At 41.2% G+C, this 12833-nt stretch overlaps 1 protein-coding gene across 11 annotated transcripts in view; it reads right to left on the reverse strand.

Annotated features, from left to right (window-relative positions):
• mctp1a (multiple C2 domains, transmembrane 1a) overlaps positions 1 to 12833 on the reverse strand; it is a 121754-nt gene that overhangs the window by 60870 nt on the left and 48051 nt on the right. For 8 of the 11 annotated variants that reach the window (XM_031848961.1, XM_031848957.1, XM_031848962.1 and 5 more), the window contains 7 exons: positions 8289 to 8431; positions 7998 to 8077; positions 6044 to 6155; positions 4534 to 4572; positions 1521 to 1685; positions 1156 to 1286; positions 158 to 344 (listed from right to left, as the gene is read on the reverse strand). In XM_031848961.1, coding sequence (XP_031704821.1) covers positions 158 to 344; positions 1156 to 1286; positions 1521 to 1685; positions 4534 to 4572; positions 6044 to 6155; positions 7998 to 8077; positions 8289 to 8431 — 857 coding nt within the window. The remainder of the gene's footprint in view (positions 1 to 157; positions 345 to 1155; positions 1287 to 1520; positions 1686 to 4533; positions 4573 to 6043; positions 6156 to 7997; positions 8078 to 8288; positions 8432 to 12833) is intronic. The other 3 variants (XM_031848958.1, XM_031848960.1, XM_031848959.1) reach the window with 3 other exon arrangements.

Consider the following 12833-nt stretch of genomic DNA (forward strand, 5'->3'; position numbering starts at 1 on the left):
TGAAGTTGTATCTACCCTCTAGTATTTTCAATATTTTGATAAAATGATTTAGGTCTCATACATCGCTTACTTTCCTCTCAAAAGTATTCACACAACATAATCTTTTCCTAAACTCAATACACAACACAAAGCCACGCTTACAATAAAACAAACTCACATATCTCTGCATGATCTGGTGTCTCTCTTGCGGGTCGTCCAGCATGTTGACTGACAGGTCCGATATTGAAACGGCGGCAGAAGCAGTGAGTGTAACCAACAGCACCAGCACACCTTCACCTTCCTCCAGTGGCAGGTCCAGCTTGTGTGTGTGTTCTTTAGTCAGATGCGACAGGTTGATGGTACACCTAAAGTGCACACACATGCACAAACAAATGGGAACAGAATTAGATTTTGTGGGGAAGCTGACTGCGCTGAAACACATACTGATTGTAGCTCTGCTTAGCTTCCTCTTTTACAGAGGACAATAAGGACTAAACTTAAAGAAGTGCTATTGTTGCCATTTTGTGCGGTTGAAGTTCGCAGAAAAATGTCTACAAAGTAATAATCACCACAGAACGTCTGTAAAGTTCACAAAAGAATTCACACAGAAAGAGGTCTCCCATTTCCCTTTTGGAAATAAAGTGTCTACTAGTTATCCTCTCAATAAAATGACCTCATACATCGCATGTTTTGCTGGAGAATGGCAACAGCCTAGTTACAGTATAACAAGCGTGATGTGTGTCAGATATAAGCAACTGCAGACAACTTAGTAAAAGCTGACAGTTAATACCTTTAAGTCGGCACTCGTGAGCATCTTCGCTTGACTGAATGTATTTTCTGGCATGGCCTTAATATATCTCCAGTTAATACCAAGGCCTGCAAAAGTAACTACTGGCCTTGGGTGCAGAGTTCAAAGCAAAGGCTTCCTCATATGCCTCCATGCTACTATACTATAAACGTGATGTAAAAGATTAGTAACAAAGCTACAGACATGGCCATTTGAACTAAAATGTTGAACTGATGGAAATACTGTCATTGTGTAACCTCTGTAAGACCTGTCTGAATAAGTCCTAAATGTCAAATATATGCATGATTTGGGTAAGCCTCCTCTAGCTATACAACCTGACAAAAGACAGATAGCTACATGTCCACAAAGACTGACGAGGACCACTGTACCTTCCCATGAAGTCATCCTTCTTGCCAGCATCCTTGTCCCAGACCGTAATGTCCACGTAGCCTCCCTGTTCATCGTACAGGTGGAAGTCGAACTGCTCTCTCCACTGGGGGTTCAGCGTTTTGGGAATTGTCTGCGTAAACGACAGAGGGAAATGCATGGTTTGACCATATGGGCTTGTACATATATTGTTGAAGGTTAGCAAAACCTAATTAGTCTTTAATACAAACTATATAATTGAAAAGGAATTTTTCAATAGCTCGAGTGTGTGCTGAATATTGAAATGAAAAAGAAACCTATAAAGAGCCTCGTTAGGAATTGCATGGAGGTAACCCTAAAATAAACACTCAAACAGGAGAGTATTTACCTTGCTCTTGTACTTCTGATGTCCCATCTTGAATTTGACGTATGGGTCACTGAGGCCGTTGGCATCCATGGGCTGGAGGCTGAGACCTTCTATCAGACTGATGCTGACGATACCTCGCCACAGCTGGGCTTTTTTGTGCACATCTGACAGACGCATACTCTGATACTGCAGCAGGCGCACACACACACACACACACACACACACACACACACACGTGTGCATTTATACATAAACAAGCATGTACACAAAACAAAGAAACAAATGAATAAATTGGACCCAAGCTAGAACTATGGCTTGTGCAGACTTGGTCAACAGGAACATAAGCAATCCTAAACACATTGAGACAACAAAGAGAAGCAGGCAAAACACACAAGACTTTTACACAAAATAAGATAATTATAAACCCAATTTATCCATGATGTGTGAACTAACATGACATGCCAGAACATCACCATGAATTACAAAAACATAGTATCCCACTATTCTATTTAATCAAGTCTAAAGTCCCAAACATTTATTTTGGAATGCTGAGAAACTGAAACAAATGCACTGTATCCTCTGAATGATTACTAAGAATCTACTGTAGACAAAATGGCTTACAGTCTGCACAAGATTGTATATGTCATTGCATGAGTCTGGCATTTTCTGTGCAATAATAGAACTAATGCAATAAAAATAAACAGGCGAGTGATTTGTATACCGTCTTGTCCAAAACGGGCAGACCACTGAGATGCTGTTCCAGTAACTCTGTGAATTTCTTATTCCATCTGGCTGTACTGTAAGTTGACAGCCCTGCAAATTCAGATTGATGATTCTCCATAGTTTAAGTCTGCTTTTTTTCCAACAGTTTTCTCAGCACTTACAGGCCTATTTAACCTCTCTTTGAATCATGTCAGTATCCTTCACTAAAACAAAGAGCAGGGTATTTATTTGTCAAACAAATACACCCCTCTCTCTCTCTCTCTCTCTCTCCCTGCCTTTCCCTCTCCTCCTTCCTCGTTAGGGAGAATTTATTAGCATAGCTTTTGTTTTGCGGGCGAATTTCATTAAACTCTGAACAAACCCTGCCTCGCTCGCGCAGGCCTTTGATCTGGAGATGGAGCCTCTTAATTTCCATTCTCCAGACATTAAACAATGCGAATGGCTCCCTGCAATACAGCCAACCTCCCATAATGCAACTCCCACATCTTTCATTGCTCCTGTTCACTTGCTGCTAACACACTGTATGCTAATGAAGAGAGGTCGTTATGTCCTACTCGAGCACAAAACCTGATTGTTTCCTTGTTTTGTTTCTACGCGTTTCTTGTTAAAGAAAACCACGGGCTATTTGGATTGGGAATCCACATCTCTCTGCCAGAGCACAGCAGGAGAGAGATCATGCACCGAGATGTTCCCAGGTTGAAAGTCTTATAAAAAGAAACTAAGATTCAGTTTAAGAACTAACACAGCCACATAGTATAACGTATTTCAGCCCTTTGGAAGAATAAAAACATCTCAAGTACCAAAATAAGCATTTTTGCCTCGTGGTACAGTTAGAGAGACCTGGATTTAATATGCATCCGACTCATAATCATTATCTCAAACTACTTATTGAATAGCATCTTCTGCTGTGGGTTAAACACTCATTGATGCTTCATTAAAAAGAAGTGGTTGTGTAAAAATAACTGTGTACTTGTATGCAGAAAAGCACAGAGGCAGGGAGGACTCAGGAGCAGCGCCTTTCTGGAGGGGTAACACAGCAGCTAGTTAGTGTTTGAGCTAATTTCCGAGTCACAGGCGGGGTGGCCCAGTTTGGAAGCTTCAAAGGCTCCGTTTGGGGAAGCACGATACAGCAGGACGTCTGCCCGGCTCTGACCAACATATCACATTTTTCACTGAAAGGACGAAAACATACAGTGCCTCCAGCTGCCATTTAGGAGATTGCCGAAAAGTAAAACTGACTTTCCAGATTCAGCCTGTTTCCTTCTCAATGACAACTTTTGAACAAAACAGGAAAACATAGATAAAAGGAACACATGAAGTTGTGTTCACAAAATCGCCCCTAAACCTAATACTACTGTATTTGACCGAAAAATAAGGTGAGTGCTTCATGCATTGAGCCAATAAAAAAAAAATACAAAAACAGAACTTCGACCAGCATGCTTTCTTTTAGAAACTTACAGCCAATGAGAATCACAAAGAATAAAACCAAAAAAGTAGCAGTCTCTTATGGCAAGATGAGAACTTGAAATAATGTGAACATCAAAAATCTGCACTTAATGCAAAGGGGTCTAAGAGCGTCCTATAATCAGTCCACAGAGTCAAACAAACTTTCATGTGTCAGTGGATTTGCTGTACAGGACTCCTTTAAAACCCCTAAAGACAAACAAAGTGCTTCATTTTCTCACAAAGCAGCTGCAATACACTGTGCAGATCAAAGGTGGAAAAGCATGGATATATCACTGCACAACAACAGCTTAAAAGGACAAAGTTCAAAACGGATTATTTTAATTGACCGATAACACAAACAATGACTCCACTGTAAATGTCTGCAGTTTTAGCCAGATTATAACTGTTCTAACATTAAATATGTGAACAGTGAAAACTGTTTTTAGTTTTTTTTAAACAATGGCAGTAATTTTAGTGCATTAATTCCACTCTTGGTGTATAATTATACGACTTCTGTCTTGCCTTCACACATGTAAATACTGTACAATTCACCTTTAGGCCAAATCGCACATGCGTTCCAAAACAATTGTTTGCACCCCCTCGGGTGATGTAAATAGCAGGTGGTGTATTGCAGCTTGTGGAAAATAAGCTAGTGACAATGAGAACTAAAGAAGTGAAAAACGGCTAATTCCACTGTGGAAGGAGGAAAAGAAGGGCGGAATGGTGAGGGCCAGGGAGACTCCATCCATGTACCAGGACACAAGTGAAGAGTGCAGGACAGGTGAGGTGCAGTGCGGTCGGTAGTGGGGTTACAGTACAGTCGGAAGTTGTGTGGGTGGGGAAGTTACATGCTGTTTTAGTTTACCTTACTAGATCGTTTCCAGTTCCTTCTCAAAAGCATGGTCTGTAAATGAGACAAAGCTGTTACAGAGCGCACCCCCCCCCCCATTGCCTCCCCCTCAGAGGTTAAAGGGCATGGGTAATGTGAAGATGTTAGCCACAGCCTGGTGCAGGGGGGGGGGTTATATAAAAAGACAAGGGCAGCTGTCATTCATCCGAGTTGAGTAAGCAAGGAGTGTACAAGAAGCGCTCTTGTCATATGGTGTTATGAAGTATTTACATAAGCAGACATGCACACACGCACATATAAAACGTATACATGTAGGTGAAAAGTAGCTGCAGTTTGTGCCTCTAATACAGTATAACCATCATTTTTATACTTGATACTTTCACAAATGCAATTAAATACTAGACCCAAAAAAAGACAGGATTGTTGTACTTAGAGTAAATACCGTTTTGTAGGATTTACAGACTAGTTTTTGAAGGTCTTGCCGCAAATACTTCAAATTATTTTGTATTTCTGCTTATCTGGGTTGAATATAATCATCAATGCAAAAGGTTCAAACACAAAAAGAATCATTACACGAGTAGACTATTTACATGGGCACAAAGAAACAATTCCCTCATGTCAGACCAACTTCAGAACACATAACAGGTCCTATGCAGAAACACTGTTGATGCTCCATGATTACTCAAATCACCATACTATTAGTTGCTCAATAAAGAATTTAAAGTAGATTAAAGCTCTGCCTCTTCCCTTACCCTTTCATACCAGTAGATGGCAACAGAGAGAGTCATCCAGAATGTACTAGTGTAACCTTGTACTCATTTTCTTCACAGTTGGAGAAATCTAAAATGATGCTTAACCTAAATAGAATTTATTTGTTCTGTCAAATGTGGACTCTCTGAACTACAGTACGAAATAAGCAGCAGAATTAAGACATCAGATCAAAAGGAATAAAATATTTCCCCCATGACTCTGCCTTGTTCCGGATCGAGCATGCAGGGGTCCAATTAACCAAACAAATAATTGAACAGAAATAAATGCAACTCTGAAACATTGAGCACGTCCGTAGAGGCACAGGCTGACATAATTAGGAAAGAGAATCCAGTGCTCTTTGAACATAGAACTTTTCCACAGAACATATTAATTACACTTGTGTTTATGCTTGTGCATTTGCTGAGTTGAAGAGTTTCCAGTAAGTGATGCTGAATGAAGCCAGCACATTCCAGTTCAACACAGCCTGCCTTCTGATCACTGTCTCTGATGTATGGAGGAATGAATACGATACGACTTAAATTGACTTCTTCTTTGTTGTTTTTTAACATATGTCATCAGGAGTTCCTTTTGGCTACAGTATATATCAGGCATATTATTCCTTATCTTGGTGTGATGCATCAGAGATTACACACAGCGGGGCAAGTAAGATAGGAAGGTATTATTTCCCTGACTGAGGAGGAAATGTAGTGTGTGCAGGAAGAGACCGAGAGAGCTGAATGAGTAATCCGATTTAAAGTTCAAATATTTTTCTTACAGCATCACTCACGTCTCCTTCCTTTGGTGACAGAGTGACCGCCAGTTCGAGGCTACCCAGGTTATGTTCAGGATACTGTGGGTCCTTCAGGTCCAGCATCATATCCAGTGCCCTACAGGGAAGCACAGTAAACCACATACAAATGTATACTGCAAGTGCTTCCATGAATACTGCACATTCACATGCATTAAGTGCACAGATTTCACTTATGTGTACATAAATGAATGCATGCATTACATGCACAACCATCCAGTGGATACACATTTAAATCACTTCAATGTAACTCAACAGATGTGGCGACATTTTGCTTCCTTCCTCTTTACATACTGGCTGCTCTTCTTCAGTGAGATACAACGACCACAAGCGGTCAACCTAACTAACAATCTTGAATCATGCATAAGGAAGGTAATTCGTAAAGGCCATAGCATATCAGGTGACTATTAAAAAGAGCATGCCATTTCAGGACAGTATGAGCAAAAATTATTTTGTGAAAAAGAAATATGACAAAAACATTTCTCACAATTTAGATTTTGATGAAAATTCATTAAGCTGACCCATTGAGCCCTCTCCTCACACCCATGCTACATCCACACAGGTGTTTTCAAGTCATCATTTTAGTCATTACAGTTCGACATGTCGCAGTATAAAAAGCCCTGGTGTGAACCGTAAAATAAAAGATCGCTAAATTCTATTAAGATGCTTTGATTTCATGGCCTGGTATTGTGCATGCTGGCTCACTGTCACACAGTTATGGCTTACCGTGCTGGGATGCTTGAATAGATTGGAGCCATTGTTAATATTGTTAACAAAACTTCTAAAGTGTAAATGTCTGCTGTGAAAAATGTCTATTACCAGCATGGCTGACCCAACTCACACTTGACAGGAGGTGTAATCAGACAGAGTAATTGAAAACACCTGCGTGAGCGTGCAAAAAAAAAGAAAATTGTGACACCTACTCCAATGTGATTAATGGCACAAAGAAGATGGCACACATGAAGTTTACAGAGAATACAAAGACTACACTAAGAGGTAAATTACTACGAGGAACTTGAATTTTGTGTTGATTGTGGCGGTTCCTGTGGACAAAAGCAGTATTTCTTTTCCATTTAGAAGCCCAGTGTCTGCTCAGTCCTAGTTCTGGTTCTCCCATGCCACCCTCTTCTGGTTGCTGAAAAGGGTCGAACTAATTTCGCAAATGTGAAAGCCACTACATAAAAGCTGCAATGCAAATGTGAAAGCCACAACACAAATGCAAAAGCGTTTTTTCCATTTGCATTGTGGCTTATGCATTTGTTCAGCCCTTCTCAGCCACCGTACTCCCTTCCCTCCAGTAGACCCAGCAACAACACCCAGCCCCGGCGGAGCAGCGAAGCGAAGCTGGCTGGAGGAAAAGGTCGATCTGGATCTGTCCGTAGTGGGATGGTCGCTGCCGGAGGTCCAGAGTCGGAGCTGATGGAGTTTCTGGTGAACCTGCACAATTTCGTCCGATTTTCCCACAATACAATTAACAATAAATATATAAAAATAGCCAATCTTCTCGCTGGTGGTCTTTATGTAATTATTAGGCCATACAGAACCAGAACCGCTCAATTAAGACCGTTTCATAATCTGATAAATGTTCCTCATAGTAACTTCATCAGAATATAAATTAGGTTATTAAATTGGTAAAAAAAAAAAAAAAAACTCCTTATAATTCTATGTAAAATCTAAATTTAATATAGCCCGGTTATGCTTCATGAAGTTTGAGATGAGTTACCAAAAACAGACACTAGAGGGAGACAATGAACTATACAATGACCACACTAAGCAGCAAGGACAGACTCCCTAACTATTAACTTCACCATCATTTCAACTTCATTCATTGTCTCTTAACACAAGTTTTACTGAAAATGCCCATGACTAGGGAAACTAATGGAAGCTAAGTAATAAAAAAGAAGACAAAGGACAAAGAGACCTCTGATGTTCCAGTGACTCCAGATCGAGGTATGCTGAGCCCATGAAATCATCCTGAAGTCCAAAGTCATAGTCAAAAACCTACAAAGACACAATATACAGTTGTATAGTATCATATAGTATAAAGTTCTGCCAAAAGAGGACCCTATAGACCACATTACAAATGGTATGAGTCACATTGAATAACCAATGCTGGCATAGAAAAGAAGCTTGCATAGTGAGTTGATGTGACTTAATGATCTACTATTATTTATATTAAAGCAGGAAGACATTTGAAGTCCAGGATCTGTACCTTGACGTATAGCGGGTCCTTCAGGTTGTCCACCAGAAGGCTTACTCTCTCATCCCACAGCGGGTTGAGGTTCTTATGAATGGTCTTACTCCTGAACACCTCCTTCCCTGCAATCTTAAACTTCACATACGGGTCGCTGGTCCCTACAGGAAAAGACAGCAAACACAGAGAACTACTGTTAAGGTACGGGATTAAGAATAGTACAAGCAAAACAATGGCATATGCTGCCTAACTATCTGTAAGGAGAAGGGTCAAATGTAAGCAGGTACCCTTCTTCGGTCAAATTCTAATTAACTATGCCTGATGAGAATTTATTTTTCCCCCAAGTACACAAAACATATGTTTGCATATATACTTTCACGAGAAAATACATCTTTTGATCTCTCAAATTATCTTTAGACAGAGATGGTTGTACAGTGTACACACTGCTCTAAAGGCCTAAGGAGAAAAGCAGGCCTATCATGTGACTTGTGCTCTATTGTGTATCATATGATTACCAGTAATTAAAGCTGGAGCTTGGTGCTTGGATGTAGACATCTCCTGCAGTGCCTCTAGATGACCACTAGGTGGTGCTACCGACTCATTTATCTCTACCTGTATCGGTGCCAGATCATTTTGGAGGGACCAACAAATATTGAAAAACTGTATTGTTAAATATTCATTTTGCGTGTGTACCCTAAATGTATTCTAAATCTACATATTATTACCCTGATAAATGGACATCGATCCTCCTGTCCATCCCCTTTCTGCTTTACTCTAACATCCTATTACCCAAGGTCCATACATTTCAAAATCAATCTGTTTGACAGACAAAGAAAAACTAAGACAGGGAACACACAGAAAAACTAAATGAAAGCAAAGGACAGGATCAATCAGACACACGAGTTCAAGTGTTTATCTGTATGAAAATCAAAGCAACAACACAGACTTAGAGAGACTGGGGGAGTATTCACAATGCAGTGTTTGTATTTAGAGTTTGTGTAGGAGATAATCAGGTTTACTGGTTCAGTCTGTTCACACCCAGATGTAGATGAAGTGGCCAAAAGGGACATGATCAGGACTAATCACAGGCATTTCATATCCAAATAAAAATACACATATGCTTATATACATACAAATACATATAAACATTAACATGCATTCAGAAACAGAGGGTTCCACTGTTACCAAAGCGATTGCCAAGCAAATCATAATGGAGATAAGGGAGTCCTATTAATATACAATCTTCTCTCTGTGCCTGTGGTTTATCATTTCTGCCAGGATCTCTTGGATAAAACAGCAATGCAAGTGAACATATGAAATGCACTGTACAGTACATGATACAATACATACCGTATGGCAAAAAACATAAGCCTGATTTATATTGTTTACCTTTTATGATAATCTGCCCTGTTTTCTGCAGTCAGCCACAACAAGGCTACGTCATAGACGAGGCTGACAGCGAGGACACTAGATGATAAACGGCAGTGCTCTCTGTGTTTACACACGTTTCATCAGATCAAGGTGGAGTCAGGTTCTATCATTAGCAAGAGAACAAGTTCTAATATGTGACTAACTGATTTCACTGATTCTCATCGGAGCCAGTGAAGAGCCTAATGGCACGACTGACATGGGTTATTTTATAGAGCTTTTCTTTATTCAAAAGCATGGTCTCGCTGTTGACTTTGCAGCAGTACACTGCTGCTGTCATAAACCTCATAAAACGGCTCGTTCTGCACCGACTGGCAACAACCGGCATAAACCGACTCATGGGCATTTGCAGCTACCTGTTACACTAACGGTAAAGAAAGCAAGGGAAGTACGTATCATAAGGCCTTGGAGGGCGGAAGTGGATGAACCCGGTTATAGAGAACAGGGACACTCTAAGAAGTAAAGCTAATGCACCTCATTCAACATTACACCTGGCAGTCTATTGACAGGGTTATTGCACAAAACAATCTCAAAGCAGAGGAGAAACCTGAGAGCAAGATGTTTCCCGAGGCACACAGAGGCAGCCCGAGTGTGAGGAAAGGAGCTGAAGAGCAGTAAGATCCACACGAGCAACAATATATCTCAGTGCAAGCAAACAGTTTGAGCAGAGACGAGGCTAATCTAAAGGCAAACGGGAGTTATTCGAGTCAGGTTTTTGAGGTAAAGCATTACAAAATCTGAAGGTGAAATCAGTCACATGCCCTCAAATTGAAAGACCACGCACTTGAATAAAGAAGAAAGAAAAAAGCTGCATAATATTTTGTCATTACAAGAGAATTACTCAAAAACATATGGTTGTGATAATCAAGTGAACTGTTTTACATTAGCTCTACGCATCTCATTACAGGTACTTCAGTAGTTATTATAATACATTTTATTTATATAGCGCTTTTCATAGTACTCAAAGATACTTTACATTAAAATCATATATAAAAGCAATACACTAAAAACATAAAATACACAATCGTGGTCACACACTAAAAGCAGTTTTGAACAGGTGGGTTTTGATTTGAGATTTGAATATGGAAAGGTCAGTGCAGTCTCGGATGTGTTTGGGGAGAGCGTTCCAGAGGGAGGGGTCAGATATGGAGAAGGCTCTGTCACCCCATGTCCGGTGCTTGGTCCTGAGTGGAAGAGACAGGAGGTTGGCATCAGAGGAGCGGAGCCGACGGGATGGAGTGTGGTGGTGAAGCAGGTCGGTGAGGTAGGAGGGGGCCTGATTGTGGAGGTCTTTATGAGTGAGGAGAAGGATTTTGTATTGGATCCGTTGTGGGACGAGGAGCCAGTGGAGGTTCTGGAGAACAGGGGTGATGTGGTCGCGGGTGTGGGTGAGCAGGCGAGCAGCAGAGTTTTGGATGTACTGGAGTTTATTTAGGATTTTGGATGATGTGCCGTGAAGAATGCTGTTGCAGTAGTCAATTCTGGAGGTGATGAAGGCGTGGATCAGAGTTTCAGCAGCAGATGAGAAGAGTGATGGGCGGAGACGGGCTATGTTTTTTAAGTGGAAAAAGGCAGTTCTGGTGATTTGTTTGATGTGGTGTTCAAAGGAGAGGTTGCTGTCGAACATGACTCCAAGGTTGCGGATGTGTGGGGAGGGAGACAGAGTGGAGTTGTCGATGGTGAGGCAGAAGTAGTGACCGGTTTTAGTGAGGGATTTTGGGACCGATGATGATCATGTCAGATTTATCACAGTTCAGTTTGAGGAAGTTGGTTTGCATCCATGATTTAATGTCAGTGAGGCAGCTGGTGAGAGTGGAGTGAGTAGCAGTGGTAATGGCCTTTGTGGAGATGTAGAGCTGGACATCATCGGCGTAGCAGTGAAAGTGAAGACCATGTTCACGGATGATGTTACCAAGAGGGAGCAAGTAGAGGATGAACAGAAGAGGACCAAGCACCGAACCATGGGGGACGCCTTGAGACAGAGGAGCAGTGGAGGAGGTGCAGTTGTTGATGCTGATGAACTGTTGTCTGTTTGTGAGATATGATTTAATCCAGGAGAGAGCAATTCCGGTGATGTTGAGGGCGGATTCGAGGCGGGAGAGAGAAGGATGTTGTGGTTGACGGTGTCAAAAGCTGCAGTGAGGTCGAGGAGGATGAGAATGTTGAGGTGCCCAGCGTCTCAGGAGAGGAGGAGGTCGTTGGTGACTTTGAGGAGGGCTGTTTCAGTGCTGTGAGCGGAAACCGGATTGAAATGGCTCGAACAGATCGTTGGAGATGAGGTGGGCTTATATTCTAGAAAATGATATAATATACTGTGGATAGTATTTTAATGGACAATACATTCAAAAATAATAATAAAATAATAATCTGAATATGCTAGAGAACCTTTAAACGCGAGTAAACAACGCTAAATAATTCACAGCTGCCGGCAAGTGATGGAAATGTGCACTAACGACGGCCTGCTGGGAAAAGATGTCCACTTCGTCACATTTAAGCACCCTCAAGCACAGCAGCAGCGACACTAGAAACACACTACACACATTCGGACCTATTTACACAGCGTTACCCATGACATATCACTGCAGGTGAGCTGCAGCGAGAGGACACGGGTGACAGGATAAGAAAAAAAAAGGTGAAAAAAGATCCAGCTAGAAATGTCTTAGAGCGCATTAATATGTAGCATAACTGTCAGTAAGTGCAAAAGATAATGCGGAATTACACAAGCATGAAATAAAGAAGAAGTAATCTATTATTATATTCTAACCAACTGCTGTAAAGTGTTCATGACGTGATACTTCAAGAACTATCTAAAGCGAAATGTTCCCATCATGGAAGCAGAGCCACTTATCTCTAAAACTACAGCAACCCTATTTCTCTGTCTATCCGCCTCTCTTTCTGTGTCACACTGATGGGTCGATATTCCCCAGACACACATCACTGGCTCAGCGTGCCACAGTGCCAGCTTTAGGGTGCCATAAACATACTCGGGCTGAGAAGTAGGAAATAAAAAAGGCTGGTTCTGTGGGTGGGTGGTGCCTCAATATGAGGGAGCGTGGGTAGAGCACAGAGGAGTGAATGCAGTGATGCTTTCTTGGAAATCAACCTCCATATAGGTCATATTGTATGACATTATAT

This window comes from Anarrhichthys ocellatus, unplaced genomic scaffold, assembly GCF_004355925.1.
Source record: "Anarrhichthys ocellatus isolate YVR2014 unplaced genomic scaffold, GSC_Weel_1.0 scaffold9, whole genome shotgun sequence".
Taxonomy (NCBI): Eukaryota; Metazoa; Chordata; class Actinopteri; order Perciformes; family Anarhichadidae; genus Anarrhichthys; species Anarrhichthys ocellatus.